A 20,688-nucleotide genomic window follows, 5' to 3' on the forward strand; every position below is an offset into this window, starting at 1 on the left:
TTTATTCTTTTGCTCAACATTTTATTTGTGAGACTTTTCCAGGTTGTCGCGTGCTGCAATAGTTCATTCATTCTTGTTCCTGTACAGTATGTCGTTGTATGAATATGCTGCTCTTTTCCATTCTACTCTTGATGGACATTTGGGTTGTTTCCAACTTTTGGCTACCATAAACAGTGCTGCTATGTACTCATAAACTTCTTGTTATTGTTGAGGTAATATTGGTTTATAACATTATATAAATTTCATATGTACATCATTATATTCCAATTTCTATGTAGACTACGGCATGTTCACTACCCAAAGAATAATTACCATCTATTCACCATACACATGTACCCTATCACCCCCATCAACCTTCACCCTCCCCCTTCCCCTCTGGTAACCACCAATCTAATCTCTGTAGCTATGTGATTTGATTTTTTTCAGTCGACTCTTAGAATGTGCAAGTCGTAGTACTATGCCGTAATCAAAGTGTGAAAGCAATAATGTCATGTCATGCCCAGTCCTCTGGATCTACCACCAACATACTGCAGAAAGTCACTCAACTACTCTTAGGCTACATATGTGTGTGTGCATATGTGTGTGTGTGTATACATTTTTTCCTTTACAACCTGGAATCACACTATGTATGCAGTTCTCTATTCTGCTCATTTCATACAACTTTATATTGTGAGCATTTTCCCATATTATGAAAATTCTTAGAAAATGTAATTTTTTGTTTTATCTTATTGAGGTCATAATAGTTTATAACATTGTGAAATTTCAGCTGTACATTATTATTTGTCAGTCACCATATAAATGTGCCCCTTCACCCCTTATGCCCACTCCCCAACCCCCTTCCCCTCTGGTAACCACTAAATTGTTCCCTTGTCTGTGTGTTAATTTATCTTCCACATATGAGTGAAATCATATGGTGTTTGTCTTTCTCTGTCTGGCTTATTTCACTTAACATAATACCCTCAAGGTCCATCTATGTTGTTGCGAATGGGATGATTTTGTCTTTTTTAATGGTTGAGTAATATTCCGTTGTATATATATAGCACATCTTCTTTATCCACTCATCAGTTGATGGGTACTTGGATTGCTTCCATGTCTTGGCTATTGTGAATAATGCTGCAATGAATGTAGGGGTGCATAAGTCTCTTTGGATTGTTGATTTCGAGTTCTTTGGATAAATACCCAGTAGTGGGACAGCTGGGTTGTATGATATTTCTATTTTTAAATTTTTGAGAAATCTCCATACTATTTTCCATAGTGGCTATACCAGTTTGCATTCCTACCAGCAGTGTATGAGGGTTCTCTTTTGTCTTTCCAACATTTGTTATTTTTTGTCTTGGTGATTATAGCCATTCTAACAGGTGTAAGGTGGTATCTTAGTGTAGTTTGGATTTTGGATTTTCCTGATGGATAGTGATGTTAAACATCTTTTCATGTGCCGATTGACCATCTGTATGTCTTCTTTGGAAAAACGTCTGTTCATATCCTCTGCCCATTTTTTGATCAGGTTGTTCTTTTGTTGTTGTTGAGTTGTTTGAGTTCTTTATATATTTTGGAGATTAATCAGTTGTTGGATTTATGATTTGTGAATATTTTCTGCCAGTTGGTGGGTTGTCTTTTTGTTTTGTTCCTGGTTTCCTTTGACTTGCAGAAACTCTTTAGTCTGATAAAGTCCCACTTGTTAATTTTTTCTTTTGTTCCCTTGTCCAGGTAGACATGGTATTCAAAAAGATCCTTCTAAGACTGATGTCAAAGAGTGTACTGCCTATATTTTCTTCTAGTAGTTTTATGGTTTCAGGTTTTACCTTCAAGTCTTTGATCCATTTTGAGTTAATTTTGGTGGATGGTGAAAGATAATGGTCTACTTTCATTCTTTTGCATGTGGCTGTCCAGTTTTCCCAACACCATTTACTGAAGAGACTTTCCTTTCTCCATTGTATGTTCTTAGCTCCTTTGTTGAAGATTAGCTGTCCACAGATGTGTGGTTTTATTTCTGGACTTTCAATTCTGTTCCATTGATCTGTGTGTCTGTTTTTGTGCCAGTACCATGCCATTTTGATTACTATAGCTTGGTAGTATATTTTGAAGTCAGGGATTATGACGCCTCCAGCTTTGTTCTTTTTTGTCAGGGTTGCTTTAACTTTTTTGGGTCTTTTGTTGCCCCATATGAATTTTAGGATTCTTTGTTCTATTTCTGTGAAGAATGTCATTGGAATTCTATTGGGATTGCATTGAATCTGTAGATTGCTTTGGGTAGTAGGTACATTTTAACTACATTTATTCTTCTGATCCGTGTGCATGGAATATCTTTCCATTTCTTTATGTCATCATTGATTTCTTTCAATAATGTCCTGTAGTTTTCATTGTAGGTCCTTCACCTCCTTGGTTAAATTTATTACTAGATATTTTATTCTTTTTATTGGGATTGTATTCTTGAGTTCTCTTTCTGTTAGTTCATTATTAGAGTATAGAAATGCCACTGATTTTTGTAAGTTGATTTTGTACCCTGAAACTTTGCTATAGTTGTTGATTATGTCGAATAGTTTTCCAATGGATTCTTTAGGGGTTTTCTATATATAAAATCATGTCATCTGCAAGCAGCAAGAATTTCACTTCTTCCTTGCCAATTTGGATTTCTTTTATTTCTTTTTCTTGCCTAATTGCTCTGGCCAAAACCTCCAGTACTATGCTGAATAAGAGTGGCAAGAGTGGGCACCCTTGTCTTGCTCCTGTTCTCGTCTCAGGGGGATGGCTTTCAGGTTTTCCCTGTTGAGTATGATGTTGGCTGTGAATTTGTCATATATAGCCTTTATTATGTTGAGGTACTTTCCTTCTATACCCATTTATTGAGAGTTTTTACCATAAATGGATGTTGGATCTTGTCAAATGCTTTCTCTGCATCTGTTGAGATGATCTTGGGATTTTTATTCCTCATTTTGTTAACGTGGTGTATCACATTTATTGATTTGCGGATGTTGAACTATCCCTGCATCCCTGGTATAAATCCCACTTGATCATGGTGTGTGATCTTTTTAATGTGTTGCTGTATTCAGTTTGCTAATATTTTGTTGACAATTTTTGTATCTATGTTCATCAGTAATATTGGCCTGTAAATTTTATTCTTTGTGTTGTCCTTGTCTGGCCTTGGGATAAAGGTGATGTTTGCCTTGTAAAATGTGTTAGCAAGTGTTCTCTCTTCAACTTTTTGGAATAGTTTGAGAAAGATAGGTATTAAATCTTCTTTGAATGTTTGGTAGAATTCTCCAGAGAGGCCATCTGGTCCTGTACTTTTATTTTTTGGGAGGTTTTTGATTACTGTTTCACTCTCTTGTGATTGGTCTATTCAGATGCTCTATTTCTTTTTGATTCAGTTTTGGGAGGTTGTATGAGTCTAAGAATTTATCCATTTCTTCTAGATTATCTAATTGGTTGACATATAGTTTTTCATAGTCTTCTCTTATAATCCTTTGTATTTCTGTGGTATCCAATGTCATTTCTCCTCTTTCATTTCTAATTTTACTTATTTGAGTCCTCTCTCTTTTTTTCTCAGTCAGGCTAAGGGTTTGTCAACTTTGTTTATCTTCTCAAAGACCAGCTCTTTGTTTCATTGATCCTTTCTACTGTTGTTTTGGTTTCAGTTTTATTTATTTATGCTCTGATTTTTATTATTTCCCTCCTTCTGCTGACTCTGGGCTTTGTTTGTTCTTCTTTTTCTAATTCTGTTAGGTGTAGTTTAAGATTGCTTATTGGGATTTTTCTTGTTTGTTAAGGCGAGCCTGTATTGCTATGAATTTCCCTCTTAGGACCACTTTTGCTGTATCCCATATGAGTTGGTATGGTGTATTTTCATTTTAATTTGTCTCCAGTTATTTTTTGATTTCTCCTTTAATTTCTCAATGATCCATTGGTTATTCAGTACCATGTTGCTTAGTCTCCACAGTTTTGTTCCTTTCCCAGTTTTTTTCTTGTAGTTGATTTCTAATTTCACAGCATTATGGTCAGAAAAGATGCTTGATATGATTTCAATCTTCTTAAATTTATTGAAGCTTGCCTTGCTTTCCAACATATGCTTTATCCTTAAAAATGTTCCACACACACTTAAGAATGTTTATTCTGCTGTTTTTGGATGGAATGTTCTATATATATCTATTAAGTCCATCTGGTCTAGTTTTTTGTTTAAGTCCACTATTTCCTTGTTGACTTTCTGTCTGGATGATCTATCCATTGATGTGAGTGGGGTGTTAAGGTCCCCTACTCTTATTGTGCTGTTGTTAATATCTCCTTTTAGGTTTTATATATATATATATATATTAAAAAAATTTTTTTGTAAATGATTTTATTTTTCCTTTTTCTCCCAAAGCCCCCCAGTACATGGTTGTGTATTTTTAGTTGTGGGTCCTTCTAGTTGTGGCATGTGGGATGCCACCTCAGCATGGTTTGACAAGTGGTGCCACGTCCACACCGAGGATTTGAACCGGCAAAACCCTGGGCTGCCAAATCAGAGTGTGCGAACTTAACCACTCAGCCATGGGGCCGGCCACAGTGCATATATATTTTTAAGTGTTATGTCTTCTTGGTGGAGTATCCCTTTTGTCATTATATATTGCCCCTTTGTCTTTCAATGCCTGTTTTATTTTGAAGTCTACATTGTCTGATATAAGTATGGCAACTCTTGCTTTCTTTTGTTTGCCATTAGTTTGGAGTATTGTCTTCCATCACTGAGACCGTGTTTGTCTTTGGAGCTGAGATGTGCTTCCTGGAGGCAGCATATTGTTTGGTCTTGATTTTTTAATCCACCCTGCCACTCTGTGTCTTTTTATTGGAGAATTCAATCCATTTACATTTAGAGTGATTATTGATATATGAGGGCTTAATGCTGCAATTTTATCACTCATTTTCCAGTTGTTCGGTATTTCCCTCATTTCTCATTTTGGACTATCAATTCAGTTTGATAGTTCTCTATGATGGTTTTCTCAGTTTTCTATTTATTTATCATTTGTTTCTCTGTTCTGATTATTTGTTTACAGGTTACCATGTAGTTTGTATAAAAAAATTTCATAGATGAGATAGTCCATTTTCTGATAGCCTCTTATTTCCTTAGACTAAGCTGATTCCCCCCTTTCCTCTTCCTCTTCTAAGTTATTGTTGTCACAATTTATTCCATCTTGTGTTGTGAGTTTGTTGTTAAAATGACAAGATTATATTTATTTTTGATGTTTTCCTTCCCTTTATCTTAAATGTTATAATTTAGTGTTTGCCAACCTGTTCTGATAGAGAGCTGCAATTTTCTGATTTTGTCTGCCTGTTTATCTCCTTGCTCAAGGCTTTGTAAACCCTTTCCTTTTTTTTTTTTTTTTCAGCTATTAAGGCCTTCTCGAGCATTTCTTGTGTGTGTGTGGGGGGGGGGGGGGCATCTTGTGGCAATGAATTCCCTTAGCTTTTGTTTATGTGGGAAAGTTTTTATTTCTCCATCATATCTGAAGAATATTTTCACTGGATAGAGAATTCTTTGCTGAAAGTTTTTGTCCTTCAGAATTTTGTGTATATCATTCCACTCTCTCATAGCTGTAAGGTTTCTGCTGAGAAATCTTCTAAAAGCCTGATAGGGGTTCATTTGTAGGTTATTTTCTTCTGCCTTGCTGCTCTTAATATTTTTTCTTTGTCATGGACTTTTGCCAATTTTTCTACTATATGCCTTGGAAGGTCTTTTTACATTGATATAATTAGGAGTTATATTAGCTTGTTTTACTTGTATTTCTAGCTCCTTCCCCAAGTTTAAGAAGTTCTCAGCTATTATTTCTTTGAAGAAGCTTTCTGCTCCATTCTCCTTCTCTTCTCCCTCTGGAATACCTATAATCCTTATCTTGCATTTTCTAATTGAGCTGGATATTTCTTGGAGACTTGCTTCATTTCCTTTTAGTCTTAATTCTCTCTCCTCCTCTATCTAAAGCATTTCTATATTTCTGTCCTCCAGGCTGCTAATTCTCTCCTCTATAATATCAGCTCTGTTATTCAAGGAGTCCAGATTTTTCTTTATCTCATTCATTGTGTTTTTCATCTCCAACATTTCTGATTGATTTTTCTTTATAGTTTCAATCTCTTTCATGAAGAATTCCCTATGTTCATTAATTTTGTTCCTGATTTCATTGACTGTCTATCTGTATTTTCTTATAATGCATATAGTTTTATTTTTGAGCTAACTATTTTGAATTCTCTTTCATTTAGATTATAAATTTCTGTGCCTCCAGGGTTGATTTCTGGGTGCATGTAATTTCCTTCTGGTATGAAGTATTAATATATTTCTTCATATTATTTGATGATATGAATGTGCCTTTGCATAGTGATTGTATCTGTTCACAGCTTCCAGCTGCCACCACTGCTGGGGGGTGGGGAGGGTGGTCAAGAGCTGTGTATTCTGAGCCCACCACATCCCCTGGCATCTGCGCATGTCTTTTGAAATCTATGCTGACAGGTCCCGTCTACAGTTGCCGATTCACTTGCTCACAGCTGCTTCTTTTCTAACCTATGCTTGGGTGCTCTGGCCAACCGGCTCAGCTTGAGTGCCAGGTGGGAGGAGGGGTAATTTCTCTCACCTTTGTGATCCAGGGGGCATTCTCATTCTACCCTCGCTAACTGCTGTCTTGGGGTGCTGGCTTGATGAAGACATCCCTGCAATAGCTTAGCCAGTTCTGTGTGGGGCTTCCCCATGGGCTGTGAGGGAACTTGGAGAGTGAAGGTGTTCCTGTGGAGAGCTGTCCCTACCCCCTCTTTTCTCAGAGCCGTGCATGGTCCTGAGCCCTGGGTCACTGCTGTTTGAGAGGGAGAGGAGATCCCCTTATCTCCACCCCCTTCCTCTGGGAGGTCCAGCACCTCCAACTTCAGATGTATGTCTGCATGGGTCTCTCAGACATCTTCTGTGTTGTGTGAATATCCTCTGTCAGTTTATGAATGTCCTTTTCATTGTATCTTAGGGAGAGAGTCTAAGGGAAAAGCTCACTCCACCATGATGCTGACACCCTAAAATGTAATTTTTAATGGAGGTATACCATTCTGTCTTATGGCTATACCGTAATTTATTTAACTACTCCCCTAGTGGTGAACATTTAGATTGTTTCCGCTTCTTTTCAATACAAATTATGCTATGGATAGACTGCCTGGAATATAAATCTTTGTCTCCTCTGCATGTCTGCTTGGAATAGTACTGAGGATTCTCCATATGGCTAGTGTAGGGTTGTGTATAGTTTAATGTAGCAGAAGTGCAGTTTAGCTTTCTTGTGACGTATCTGACTTTATTCCATTAGTATCTTTATCTTATAAATGAGAACATACAGTTTCCTGTTTACTGGACCTTCTGGATTTAGCTTGTCCAGCTTAGCCTCTGCACATTTGCCCTCAAGAAATGAGCAGGTGTGCATGACCACTTCTTCCAATCTGTAACAACTCTGGAGTTTATCTCTCAGTTTCATTGTGGGTTGCACTGTAGAGAGGAGCAGTTAGGAGAATTGCTTCCTCTTGCAAGGATAATTAGGAAACAACAAGTGATATGAGTGGGAGAGTGGAGGGAAAGTCAAGGGGCAGATGGGCTGCAGACCCATAATCTACTCCCTGTCCTGGATCTGTCTTCATATCTGTTTGGCAAAGGGTCCAATGTATCTCTGCAGTGCCTGCTATTTTCAGCACTCCTTCATCCATGCTGTAGAGTCCGTACCCTCCAGCTTCCTCAGGAACCTAACTCTACTGATTGTTCATTCATTAATTCAAAAATATTTACTGTGCACCTACTATGTGCCAGATATAGCTGTAGGCACTGGAGATATACACAAGTGAATAAAACAAAGTCACTGCCCTCATGGAGCATACAGTCTAGTTGGGAGGGGGTTAGAAATAAACATATGAGCAAATAAACTTACCTGTAACATGTCAAGTCATAAGTGTTGTGAAGAAAAAGAAAGCTGAGTATGAGGCATGGAGAGAGCCACCTTTAACCCACAAAGATGTTCACATCTTTTCTGTTGAAATAAAATTCTATTTCAACTTATAACCACAGCTCACTCTCACTTCCTTTATAACAAAGCTCTTTAAAGGAGACATCTACACTTGCTTTCTTCATTTCCTCACCTCTGAATCACTCAACAAGCTGCAGCCTCAAACTCAAGAGGTCCAATTCTGAACCTATTTCCTCTTGAGCCCTGTTCCTGCTCCTCCATTGCCTGCCCAGTTGGCAGAGTCATTTTTTAATCCTTTCTCTTCCTCACTTTCATTTTCCCTATGTCCAATCAATCATGAAGAACTTGTGTTTGCCTCCTAAATCTCTTCACTTCACTTCTATTGTCACTGCATGTCTGCATGCATTGGTTTGCTAGGGCTGCCATAACAAAGTACCACAAAGTGGAGTGATGAAACGACAGAAATCTATTGTCTCACATTTCTGGAGGCCAGAAGTCCAAAATCAAGATGTTGGCAAGATTGGTTCCTTCTGAGGGCTGTGAGGGAAGGATCTGTTCCAGATCTCTCTCCTTGGCTTGTAGACAGCCATCTTCATGTTCAAATGGCATTCTCCCTGTATCTTCACATCATCTTCTCTTTGTATGTATCTGTGTTTAACTTTCCCCTTTTATAAGGACACCAGTCATACTGGATTAGGCCAACTCTAATGATTTCACTTTAACCTGATTACCTCTGTAAAGACCCTTTCTCCAAATAAGGTCCATTCTGAGGTACTGGGGGTTAGGACTACAACATATGAATTTTGGGGGGGACACAATTCAACTCAAAACAGTGCCTCTATTCAAGTCTTTGTTATTTCTCACCTGTATCATTTCTTTGGTCTCCTTAGGAGTGTCCTTGCTTCTGGCATTGTCTTGTTTCAACTGAGCTCCACTCTGGTGCCAGAGGATCACATAAAACCTGCTGTGCCTGTCAGGATAAATCTAAGCTCCTTGTCATGCCTACAAGGCCCTTTGTGTTCTGACCTCTGCCATCCTTCTCAGTCTTACTTCCTGCCACTCACAAGCATTGTTTCAGCCATCATGAGCCCTGTGTCATGATTGCCCTGCCTTTGAACTTGGCTACATGTGGTTCTTCCTGCCTGGGATGGTCTCTATTTCTAGTATCCCTGATTGAATAAGTTATGGGGACTGAAGGTCAGCTCCAGCATCATCTCCTCTGAAAAATCTTCCCTAACACCTCTAGTCTGGGTTTTGTTTCTTTCCTCCCTGACCTACGTCCTCTCTGCCATTCCTCTCTACTGTACTTGTATTTACTAGATTATCTCCCTTAAAAGATCTGGATGACCAGGGCCTCTAGTTGAATGTCTGTTATACCAAAGGCACTCAATACATACTTGCTGAACAGATGAGTGAGTGAGTGAATGAATCCTGGTTTAGAAAATTGCTATGTCATTGTGAGTAAGCTATCTGGTGATAATAATGAAAACTTTATAAGGGAGGGGCAAAATAAGGGGTGTGGTACTCGGATGTGGTTTATAATTCTCACACTCAAGGAGAAACTGCATTTCAGCTGCTGTCACTGCTCTGAACGAAGTTCTGCTACATCACTGGCACTTTCTTTGTCCAGTAACATGACTAGCAAAAAAATAATTGCAGTGTTTGGAGCCACAGGTAAAAAACTTCTTCCTTTTAAAGTGCATGCTCACTTTGCTTACTTTCCTGCTTCCTGTTTTTAACTTCAGAGCCTGTAAGCATGGGCTGAACAAAGAGCCCTTTGGAGGAAATGAAGAAAAGTATCCTTTTGCTTGAGTTTCTCCTGTGGTAAAGCGGCAGGGTAATTTGACTTGATTGGTCAGAAATGATCTCAGTGGGACAAGGACAACTGACATTTTCTCTTTCTTGCTCATTTGCTGACTTGGTGGTGCAGTTTCCTTTTAACAGCAGCTGTACTCTGGAGACCACTCTCCACTCACTCCCTGACAGGCAAAAGGAGCAAGTGTGAGAGCCGGTGGGTATGCAGGGGACATCGACATGGCTCCCCCGTTCTGCAGCGATTCAGAAAGGATGGAGTGGGTGAGGGTTAGTAGAATGTGCTGAGGGACTTCTCTCCCGTGGGCAGCTGCCTGAGCCTTTTAAGTGGCATCTCTGCTTCCACTTTGCCTCCTTTACAATTGTTTTCCAACAGCCAGAGCCATCTGCCCAGGTGTTGCCCTCTCCATGAGCACTTTCCAGAGCTCCAGACTTAAAATAGCAACTCTGCTCCTGCCACTCTCTGGCACTCTCTGGCTGCCAGCTCTGCTTGATTTCTTCCATTACTGTCTGTCTTACCACTCTAGAGTATAAGCTCTATGAAGACCGGGATTTTGTCTGAAGGGTGGCAAAGGCTCAAACAGGGAGAAGAGAGAAATAAGTTCTCAAAAGCCAACAGCCAGGTATGATATTGAGTTTAGAAGGAAAAAAGAGATAATGAGATGATTGTGTAAAGCATTAAGGTGAGGGTGAGGATGTTGGTTTTACCTGAAAGAGATGAGAAGCCATTGAAGGATTTTGAGTAGCATTATGATATGATAAGACTTTGGTGTTAAAAGATTCATTTTCTTTTCTGTTTTGTGAAAAGACTGTAGGACAAGGGCTGAAGCCAGAAGACCTTTTAGGAAGCTGTTGCCATAAGCCAGGCAAGAAGATAATGGCTTAGACCAGGGTGGTAGCAGTGAGGTGGTGGAGAGTAGTCAAATTCTGGGTATGTCTTAAAGAGAGTTGATAGGCTTCATAGGGTTCACTGACAGACCAGATATGAGAGGAGAGAAGAGAGGAGTGAAGAATGACTTCAAAGTGTTCTGGCCTGAGTAACTGGAAGGATGGAGTTGTGATTCACTGATATGGGGAAGACTGGGGGTGGGGGGGCAGGACAAGGAAGGTTGGGAGCTCAGTTTAGTCTCATTAAACTTGAGTTGCTGCCTAGGTATCTAGGCTAGGCAGTTGGATAAGAGCCTTGGGAATAGCTCCTGAAGGAATCAGGTTAGATGTGTCAGAGTTGAAGAAAGTTGATTCCCAGTTAGCTAAAGGGGTGGGCTTGTTACCAAAACGTTGGATTCTTATTGTCCCCCAGGATGGAAATCAAGAGAGACAACAAATGGGAGTAGAAAAGTAAAAGTTTATTATCTTGTGCACAGTAGAGGTACAAGGGAGCCAGTACAGAAAGGAAAGGGGCAAGTGACTGGCTCATTAGGGAATGGAATAGTGGGGCTTTTATTAGGCAAAGGCTGGAGAGGAGTGCCTTGTCGTGGCATGTAAAGGTGGGGTTGTGCTTGCACCTGTGCTGTCTCATAACATGCTACTACATGCGATGCATGTATCATTAGCATGCTAGCTCTCCATCCCTGGGTGTGATTTTTGCTATGCTAATGGTGCTAGGGTCACCTTCAGTGGACTCCTGGGTGCTAGGGTGCATGCATAAGCCCAGGAAAGTCCAGAGGCTGTGGAATGTGGACCTTGGTGGTCTCTATCTGATTCTCCTAGTTTGCCCATTGGTTAGGGGCCTTACCTTGTTAGGCCAGAGTCCTTTCAGATGGCCCTGTCTCGTTAGGCTGGTTCCTGTCTCATTCCCCCTTGAGAGATTTTATCCTCCTTAATCTTACAGATCATGGGCAAAATTCTCTTCTTCTGAAGCTACTTCCTGCTAACAGGGGCCATTGAGAAGGGGGCCATATATCCGGGAGGAGTAAAAATCTTTTTCAGCTTGTTGCAGGGTCTGATAGGAATGAGAATGAGGGGCTGGTGGGTCAGCCATTGGAAGTGGCTGGAATCCTTGCATGACCATCAGTTTATTGTGGAATTGCTGGAGCCTAGAGGAAACAAACTTGGCAAGAAGGTTAAAAAGACAGGGACAAAAATTAATAGGAGTAGGATGATTACCAGGGATCCCAAGAAGGGAAGGAAGCAGATGAGGGATGGGAGGGCACCCTTGATCAGTGACCATGCCCTATTGGGGTCTGTTCCTTGGTTATATCAGTGAAGCCAGGATTATTGTTCATAGATTTCCCAGATGTTGGTCTCAACTTTCTCTGAGTTATTAACATAAGTAATTTCTAGTGAAAAAAGAAAAAGATAAAAAACAAAGTTAATGGTGGGAGCACGTTATAAATTGGTTTCTGAGCTCAGGGAGCAGTCAGCCTAAAAGATTTCTAAATATCAGAGTCACACCATCTTTTGTAGCTTGAAATGCCTCTGATGATGTCATTGGGTATTCAGGTATCTTTGTGAGTGGCTTACACAGACAGCAACAGACATGAATCTCCCTTAAGTTTATATCAAGTTGTCCAGCTTCAGTCTGTAGGGCTTCAGGAAAAGGGCAGGTTCAGTTTTCAATGATTCCAAATGAAAATGATGGGAAAAAAATTGAAAACATTTGTTTGGAGATTTGTAACCAGATATTTCAGGAGACTAGAAGAATTCAGGATCCAGTCCACTTTACAGATAGAAAACAAAGACCTTAAAATAATTATCTGAACTAGAACCTAATATCCATGAATGTGTACTATAGTTTCTATTGAACCATAATTTTTCTCTCTAAAATCACCCTCATTTTTACCAAAGATAGCCAATTAAGACTCACTGGTTTGTAAAATAAGTGTAGTTTTAATAAACTTGGCCAATTATTTACATAAGTACAGCAAGAATAGCATTAGGTTATATAGGCTTTTTCAAATCTGCTTTGTTCGAAATTTTTTTTAATTGAGTTCATAATAGTTTACATCAATGTGAGATTTCAGTTGTACATTATTTCTTGACTGTCACCACCTAAGTGCTCCCTTTCACCCCCTGTGCCCACCCCCTAACCCCCTTCCCCTGGTAACCACTGAACTGTTTTCTTTGTCCATGTATTTGTTTATATTCCACATATGAGTAAAATCACCTGGTGTTTGTCTTTCTCAGACTGGCTTATTTCACTTAGCATAATTCCCTCCAGGTCCTTCCATGTTATTGCGAATGGGATGAGTTTGTCTTTTTTTCTGGCTGAGTAGTATTCCTTTGTGTATGTATACCACATCTTCTTTATCCAATCATCAGTTGATGGGCACTTGGATTGCTTCCACATCTTGGCTATTGTGAATAGTGCTGCAATGAACATAGGGGTGCATATGTTCCTTTGGATTGTTGATTTCAAATTGTCTGGGTAGATACCCAAGTGGGATAGCTGGGTCATATTATAGTTCTATTTTTAGTTTTTTGAGGACTCTCCATACTGTTTTCCATAGTGGCTGCGCCAGTTTGCATTCCCACCAGCAGTGTATGAGGGTTCCTTTCTTTCCATATCCTTTCCAACATTTGTTATTTTTAGTCTTAGTGATTACAGCCATTTTAACAGGTGTAAGGTGGTATCTTAGTGTAGTTTTGATTTGCATTTCCCTGATGATTAGTGATGTTGAACATCTTTTCATGTGTTTATTTGCCATCTGTATATCTTCTTTGGAAAAATGTCTGTTCATCTCCTCTGCCCATTTTTTGATCAGGTTGTTTATTTTTTTATTGTTCAGTTGTGTGAGTTCCTTATATATTATGGACATTAACCCCTTGTCAGATATATGATTTGCAAATATTTTCTCCCAATTGGTGGGTTCTTTGTTTTGATTCTAGTTTCTTTTGCCTTGCAGAAGCTCTTTAGTCTGACGAACTCCCACTTGTTTATTTTTTCTTTTGTTTCCCTTGTCTGAGATGACATGGTATTTGAAAAGATCCTTTTTAGTTTGATGTCAAAGAGTGTACTACCAATATTATCTTCCAGGAGTTATATAGTTTTGGGATTTATCTTCACGTCTTGAGTTTATTTTTGTGTATGGCGTGAGATAGTGGTCTACCTTCATTCTTTTGCATGTGGCTGCCAGTTTTCCCAACACCATTCATTGAAGAGACTATATTTTCTCCGTTGTATGTTCTTGGCAACTTTGTCAAAGGTTAGCTGTCTGTAGATGTGTGGTTTTATTTCTGGGCTTTCAGTTCTGTTCCATTGATCTGTGTGTCTGTTTTTGTACCAGTACCATGCCATTTTGATCACTATGGCTTTGTAGTACATTTTGAAGTTAGGGATTGTGATACCTCTAGCATTGTTCTTTTTTCTCAGGATTGCCTTAGCAATTCAGGGTCTTTGATTGCCCCATGTGAATTTTAGGATTCTTTGCTCTATTTCCATGAAGAATGTCATTGGGATTCTTATTGGAATTGCATTGAATCTGTAGATTGCTTTGGGTAGTATGGACATTTTAACTATGTTTATTCTTCTAATCCATGAGCAAGAAAGCTCTTTCCATCTCTTTATGTCATTATCAATTTCTTTCAGTAATGTCTTATAGTTTTCGTCATAAAAGTCCTTCCCTTCCTTGGTTAAATTTATTCCTAGGTACTTACTTTTTCAGTTGTGATTGCAAATGGAATTGTATTCTTGAGTTCTCTTTCTGTAAGTTCATTATTGGAGCATAGAAAAGCAACTGATTTTTGTAAGTTGATTCTGTACCCTGCAACTTTACTGTAGTTGTTAATTATTTCTATTAGTTTTCCAATGGATTTTTTTGGGTTTTCTATATATAAGATCATGTCGTCTCTAAACAGCAAGAGTTTCACTTCTTCACTCCCTATTTGGATTCTTTTTTTTCCTTTCTCTTGCCTAATTGCTCTAGCCAAAACCTCCAGTATTATGTTGAATAAGAGTGATGATAGAGGGCATCCTTGTCTTGTTCCTGTTCTCAGAGGGATGGCGCTCAGTTTTTGCCCATTGAGTATGATGTTAGCTGTGGGTTTGTCATATATGGCCTCTATTATGTTGAGGTAATTTCCTTCTACCTCCATTTTGTTAAGAGTTTTTATCCTAAATGGGTGTTGTATCTTGTCAAATGCTTTCTCTGCATCTATTGAGATGATCATGTGGTTTTTATTCCTCAGTTTGTTGATGCAGTGTATCACATTGATTGATTTGTGGATGTTGAACCATCCCTGTGTCCCTGGTATGAATCCCACTTGATCATGATGTATGATCCTTTTGATGAATTGCTGAATTCAGGTTGCCAAAATTTTGTTGAGGATTTTTGCATCTATGTTCATCAGCGATATTGGCCTGTAGTTCTCCGTTTTGTGCTGTCCTTTTCAGGCTTTGGTATCAGAATGATGTTGGCCTCGTAGAATGTGTTAGGAAGTGTTCCATCTTCCCTAACTTTTTGGAATAGTTTGAGAAGGATAGTTGTTAAATCCTCTCTGAAAGTGGTAAAATTCCCCAGGAAAGCTGTCTGGTCCTGGGGTTTTATTCTTTGGGATGCTTTTGATTACTGTTTCAATCTCTTTCCTTGTGATTGATCTATTCAGATAGTCTGTTTCTTCTTTTTTTTTTTAAAGATTTTATTTTTCCTTTTTCTCCCCAAAGCCCCCTGGTACATAGTTGTATATATATATAGTTTTTTTTTTTTCTTTTTAGTTGTGGGTCCTTCTAGTTGTGGCGTGTGGGTTGCCCCCTCAGCATGGCTTGATGAGCGGTACCATGTTTGGGCCCAGGATCCAAGCTGGTGAAACCCTGGGCCACTGAAGCAGGGCACACAAACTTAACCACCTGACTATGGTGCCAGCCCTTGTCTGTTTCATCTTTGGGAGGTTGTAAGAGTCTAAGAATTTATCCGTTTCCTCTAGGTTATCCATTTGTTGGCATGTATAGTTTTTCATATATTCTCTTATAATCTGTTGTGTTTCTGTGGAGTCTGTTGTTATTTCTCCTCTTTCATTTCTGATTTTGTTTATTTGAGCTTTCTCTCTTTTTTTCTTTGTAAGTCTGGCTGGGGGGTCTGTCAATTTTATTTATCTTCTCAAAGAACCAGCTCTTTGTTTCATGGATCCTTTCTACTGCCTTTTTTGTTTCAATAGCATTTATTTCTGCTCTGATTTTTATTATTTCTCTGCTTCTACTGACTTTGGGCTTTGTTTGTTCTTCTTTCTCTAATTCAGTTAAGTGTAATTTGTTATCGCTTATTTGGGATTTTTCTTGTTTGTTAAGGTGTGCCTGTATTGCGATGAATTTCCCTCTTAATACAGCTTTTGCTGTATCCCATATGAGTTGGTATGGCACATTATCATTTTCATTTGTCTCCAAATATTTTTTGATTTCTTCTTTAATTTTTTCAATGATCCATTGCTTGTTCAATAGCATATTGTTTAGTCTCCAGATCTTTGTCCCTTTCTCAGCTTTTTTCTTGTTAGTAATTTCTATCTTTATAGCATTATGATCGAAAAACATGCTTGTTATTATTTCAATTTTTAAAAATTTATTGAGTCTTGCCTTTTTTCCCAACATATGGTCTATTCTTGAGAATGTTCCATGTGCACTTGAGAAGAATGTGTATTCTGCTGTTTTTGGATGGAGTGTTCTATATATGTCTATTAACTCCAACTGGTTTAGCTTTTCATTTAATTCCACCGTTTCCTTGTTGATTTTCTGTCTGGATGATCTGTCCAATGACGTGAGTGGGGTGTTGAGGTCCCCTACTATTATTGTGTTATTTTGAATATCTTCTTTTAGGTTTGTTAATAGTTGCTTTATGAACTTTGGTGCTCCTGTGTGGGGTGCATAGACATTTATAAGCGTTATTTCTTCTTGATGTAGTGTCCCTTTGATCATTATATACTGACCCTCTATGTCTCTCTTTACCTGCCTTATCTTGAAATCTACTTCATCTGATATAAGTATTGCGACACCTGCTTTCTTTTGTTTGCCATTAGCTTGGAGTATCGTCTTCCACCGCTTCACTCGGAGCCTGTATTTGTCCTTGGAGGTGAGGTGTGTTTCCTGGAAGCAACAAATTGTTGGATCTTGTTCTTTAATCCATCTTGCCATTCTGTGTCTTTTTATTGGAGAGTTCAATCCGTTTACATTGAGGGTGATTGTTGATGTATGAGGGTTTAATGCTGTCATTCTGTCACTCGTTTTCCAGTTTTCCTGCGTTACCTTTGTTTCTGGTCCTGTGTGTTTTGGTCTACCCATTGACTTGTGCAGTTTCTTATGCTGTGTTTGTTAGTTTTTTTCCTTATTTATTTTTTGTGTCTCTGTTCTGTTTTCTCAGTTTAGTGGCTACCCGGAAGTTTGTATTCAGAATCTCATGCATAACATAGTCCATTTTCTGGTGACCTCTTATTTCCTTAGCCTAAACTGATTCAGTCCCTTTCCTCCCCTCCTAAGTTATTATTTTCATCTCTTGTTCCAACTTGTGCTGTGAGTTTGTGGTTAAAATGACAAGATTGTCTTTGTTTTTGGTGTTTTACTTCGCTTTATCCTAATGCTATAGTTGAATATTTGCTATCCTATTCTGATTCTATCTATTTGTCTCCTTACTCTGTGTTTTGTGACCCTTTCTCCCATTTTTTCTTTTTTCAGGTATGAGGGCCTTCTTGGGGATTTCTTGTGGGGGGCATCTTGTGACTATGAAGTCCCTTAGCTTTTGTTTGTCTGGGAAAGATTTAATTTCTCCCTCGTATCTGAAGGATATTTTTTCTGGATAGAGTATTCTTGGCTGAAGATTTTTATCTTTTAAAGTTTTGAATATGTCATTACATTCTCTCCTAGCTTGTAAGGTTTCTGCAGAGAAATCTGCTGAAAGTCTGATAGGGGTTCCTTTGTAGGTTATTTTCTTCTGCTTGCTGCCCTGAGTATTCTTTCTTTGTCATTCATTTTTGCCAGTTTTGCTACTATATACCTTGCGGTAGGTCTTTTTACATTGACATATCTAGGAGATCTGAAAGTTTCCTCCACACACATTTCTCTCTTATTCCCTAGATTTTGGAAGTTCACTGCTATTATTTCTTTGAACACACTTTCTACTCCATTCTCCTTCTCTTCACCTTCTTGGATACCTATAATTCTTATGTTGCATTTCCTCATTGAGTCAGCTCTTTCTTGGAAATTTTCTTCATTTCTTTTTAGTCTTAGTTCTCTCTCTTCCTCTGTCTGGAGCCATTCAACCTGTCTATCTTCTATTATGCTGATTTGCTCCTCTATGGTGTCCACATGAGCATTCAGGGAATCCATATTTTGTTTTATCTGTTCCATTGTATTTTTCTTCTCTAGTATTTCTGATTAATTCTTCTTTATAGTTTCAATCTCTTTTGTGAAGTAACTCCAGAACTTGTTGAATTGTTTCTCTATATTTTCTTTTACCTCATTGAGTTTTTTGATGATAGCTATTCTGAATTCATTGTCATTTAGTTTACTTATTTCCAAATCCACAGGACATAATTCTGTGTATTTATTGTTTTCCTTCTGGTCTGGAGCTTTTATGAACTGTTTGATGCTAGAAGAACGATTGTTCTGCATAGTGATATTATTTGGTTGCAGTTACAGCCTATCGCCACTAGATGGGGGTCGAGAGCTGCATATTCTGAGCCCTCTGCCTTCAGCTGAGATGGCATGGCACAGCACGGGTTGGGGGGGCATTTTTTCTTGCGCACAGACCCGGGTTTCCTGATCAGCTCTCGCTAGCTGGTCTCCTGGGGTCTTGGCATGATGAAGTCACCTCATGCAAAAGCTTTCACCCAGTTAGAGAGCTTCCCTCTTGGCTGCAAGTGTGCTAAGGAGTCCTGGGTGATCCTGCAGATAGATGCGTGACCCCTACCCCACTCCTTCCCTCATGGAGCCTCCCACGGCAGCAACCACATTCTTTAGGGGAGGGAGCGAAGTTCTCTCTTACCCCATTCCAGCTCCTCTAAGGGGGGCTCAAGCCTCTCTGCTGTCCGTCATTTGGCTGCTGTGGGTCTCCAAGAATTCCTGTGTCATTAGGATATATTTTGTTGGAATATGGTTGCTCCTTTTTGTTGTATGGTGGAGGGGAGAGAGTCCTGGGCAAGCTCACTTTACCATGATGCTGACGTCACTTCCTTTTTTTAAAAAGATTTAAAAAAATTTTTCCTTTTTCTCACAAAGCCCCCCAGTACATAGTTGTGTATTTTTAGTTGTGGGTCCTTCTAGTTGTGAGATGTGGGACGCCGCCCCAGCATGGCTCGGCGAGCGGTGCCATGTTCGTGCCCAGGATTCAAACCAGCAAAACCCTGGGCCACTGAAGCAGAGCGTGCGAACTTAACCACTTGGCCATGGGGCCAGCCCCTGGAATACCTATAATTCTTATGTTGCATTTCCTCATTGAGTTGGATATTTCTCAGAGACTTTCTTCATTTATTTTTAGTCTTAGTTCTCTCTCCTCCTCTGTCTGGAGCATTTCAACATGTCTGTCTTTGATTATGCTGATTTGGTTCTCTATGATGTGTGCTCGAGCATTCAGGGAATCCATATTTTGTTTTATCTTTCCCGTTGTGTCTTTCATCTCTAATATTTCTTTTTTTTTTAAGATTTTATTTTTCCTTTTTATCCCCAAAGCCCCCTCCTACATAGTTGTATATTTTTAGTGTGGGTCCTTCTAGTTGTGGCATGTGGGATGCTGCCTCAGTATGGCCCAATGAGCGGTGCCATGTCCGTGCCCAGGATCTTAACCAGTGAAACCCTGGGCCACCACAGCAGAGCGTGTGAACTCAACCACTCGGCCATGGGGACAGCCCCTCATCTCTAATATTTCTGATTAATTCTTCTTTATAGTTTCAATCTCTTTTGTGAAGAAGCTTCTGAACTCATTCAATTATTTCTTTACATTCTCTTTTACCTAATTGAGCTTTTTGATGATAACTGTTTTGAATTCATTGTTGTTTAGCTTACATATTTCTGTGTCCTCAGGACTGAGTTCTGGGTGCTTATTGCTTTCTTTCTGGTCTGGAGATTTGATGTAGTTTGTGATGTTGTAAGGTTGGCTCTTTCTTATTCCAATGTCATTCGGTTGCAGTTACAGCCTATCGCCACTGGGTGGGGGTCGAGAGCCACGTATTCTGAGCCCTCTGCCTTCAGCTGAGATCCCAGGTGCTGTAGTGGTGCCGGGCAGGTGTGGGGAGGGGCACTTCGTCCTCTGGGATTTCTCAATCAGCTCTTGCTATCTGGTATGCTGGGGTCTTGGCTTGATGAGGTCATCCCATGAGAAAGCTTTTGCCCTGTTAGAGAGCTTCCCCCTAGACTGCAAGGGCCCATGGGAGTCCTGGGTGATTCTGCAAATGAGCCACCCCTCCCCTGCTCCTTCCCTTACAGATCCTCCTGTGGCAGCTATCGTGGTCTTTAGGGGAGGGAGTGAAGTTCTCTCTTACCTGGCTCCAGCCTCTCTGCCCTCCGTCATGTGGCTGTGTGTCTCTCTGAGGTTTTTGTGTTGTTAGGATGTCTTCTGTTGGAGTATGGATGTCCCTTTTTGTTGTATGTTGGAGGGGAGAGAGTCTCGGGCAAGTTCCCTCTGCCTTGATGCTGATGTCACTCTCCTTGCTGGAACTTTTTATAAGGAATCTCAGATTGAACTTTAAAGGCCTCTTGAGGCCAGGAAAGCCGAGCCAAGGATTTATCATCAGGCTTCACCTGCAGAACCTTAGATTTGGGTGAATTCCTCTCTTTTCTTGAGGTTCCCCAAAATATTGAGGGCCTTGCCGTATGGTTGCTGGGAACTCTGTAAACAAGGTACCAGGCCAATATTTCCAAGTGGCTTTATTCCAGAAAGTCATCCCTTATTCCTAAAAGCTGTCTTGTCGTATCTGAGTCTGTATGTTTCTCTCAAATATGACATGCCAGTTGAAGCTGTGGTATTATAACCAGTGTTTTCAGTTGTGTCCTGTTATAAGGAGAACAGATTCTTAT

The 20,688-nt window shown here is 39.6% G+C and overlaps 1 protein-coding gene across 1 annotated transcript in view; it reads left to right on the forward strand.

Moving 5' to 3' along the window:
• Nucleotides 1-9,455: 9,455 nt before the first annotated feature.
• LOC100067916 (nmrA-like family domain-containing protein 1) overlaps nt 9,456-20,688 on the forward strand; it is a 33,576-nt gene continuing 22,343 nt past the window's right edge. The window contains exon 1 of the mRNA XM_005601863.4: nt 9,456-9,617. Within this exon, the coding sequence (XP_005601920.2) occupies nt 9,473-9,617 (145 nt within the window). The 5' untranslated portion in view covers nt 9,456-9,472. The remainder of the gene's footprint in view (nt 9,618-20,688) is intronic.

The sequence above is a fragment of the Equus caballus genome, chromosome 19 (genome assembly GCF_041296265.1).
Source record: "Equus caballus isolate H_3958 breed thoroughbred chromosome 19, TB-T2T, whole genome shotgun sequence".
NCBI classification, from domain to species: domain Eukaryota; kingdom Metazoa; phylum Chordata; class Mammalia; order Perissodactyla; family Equidae; genus Equus; species Equus caballus.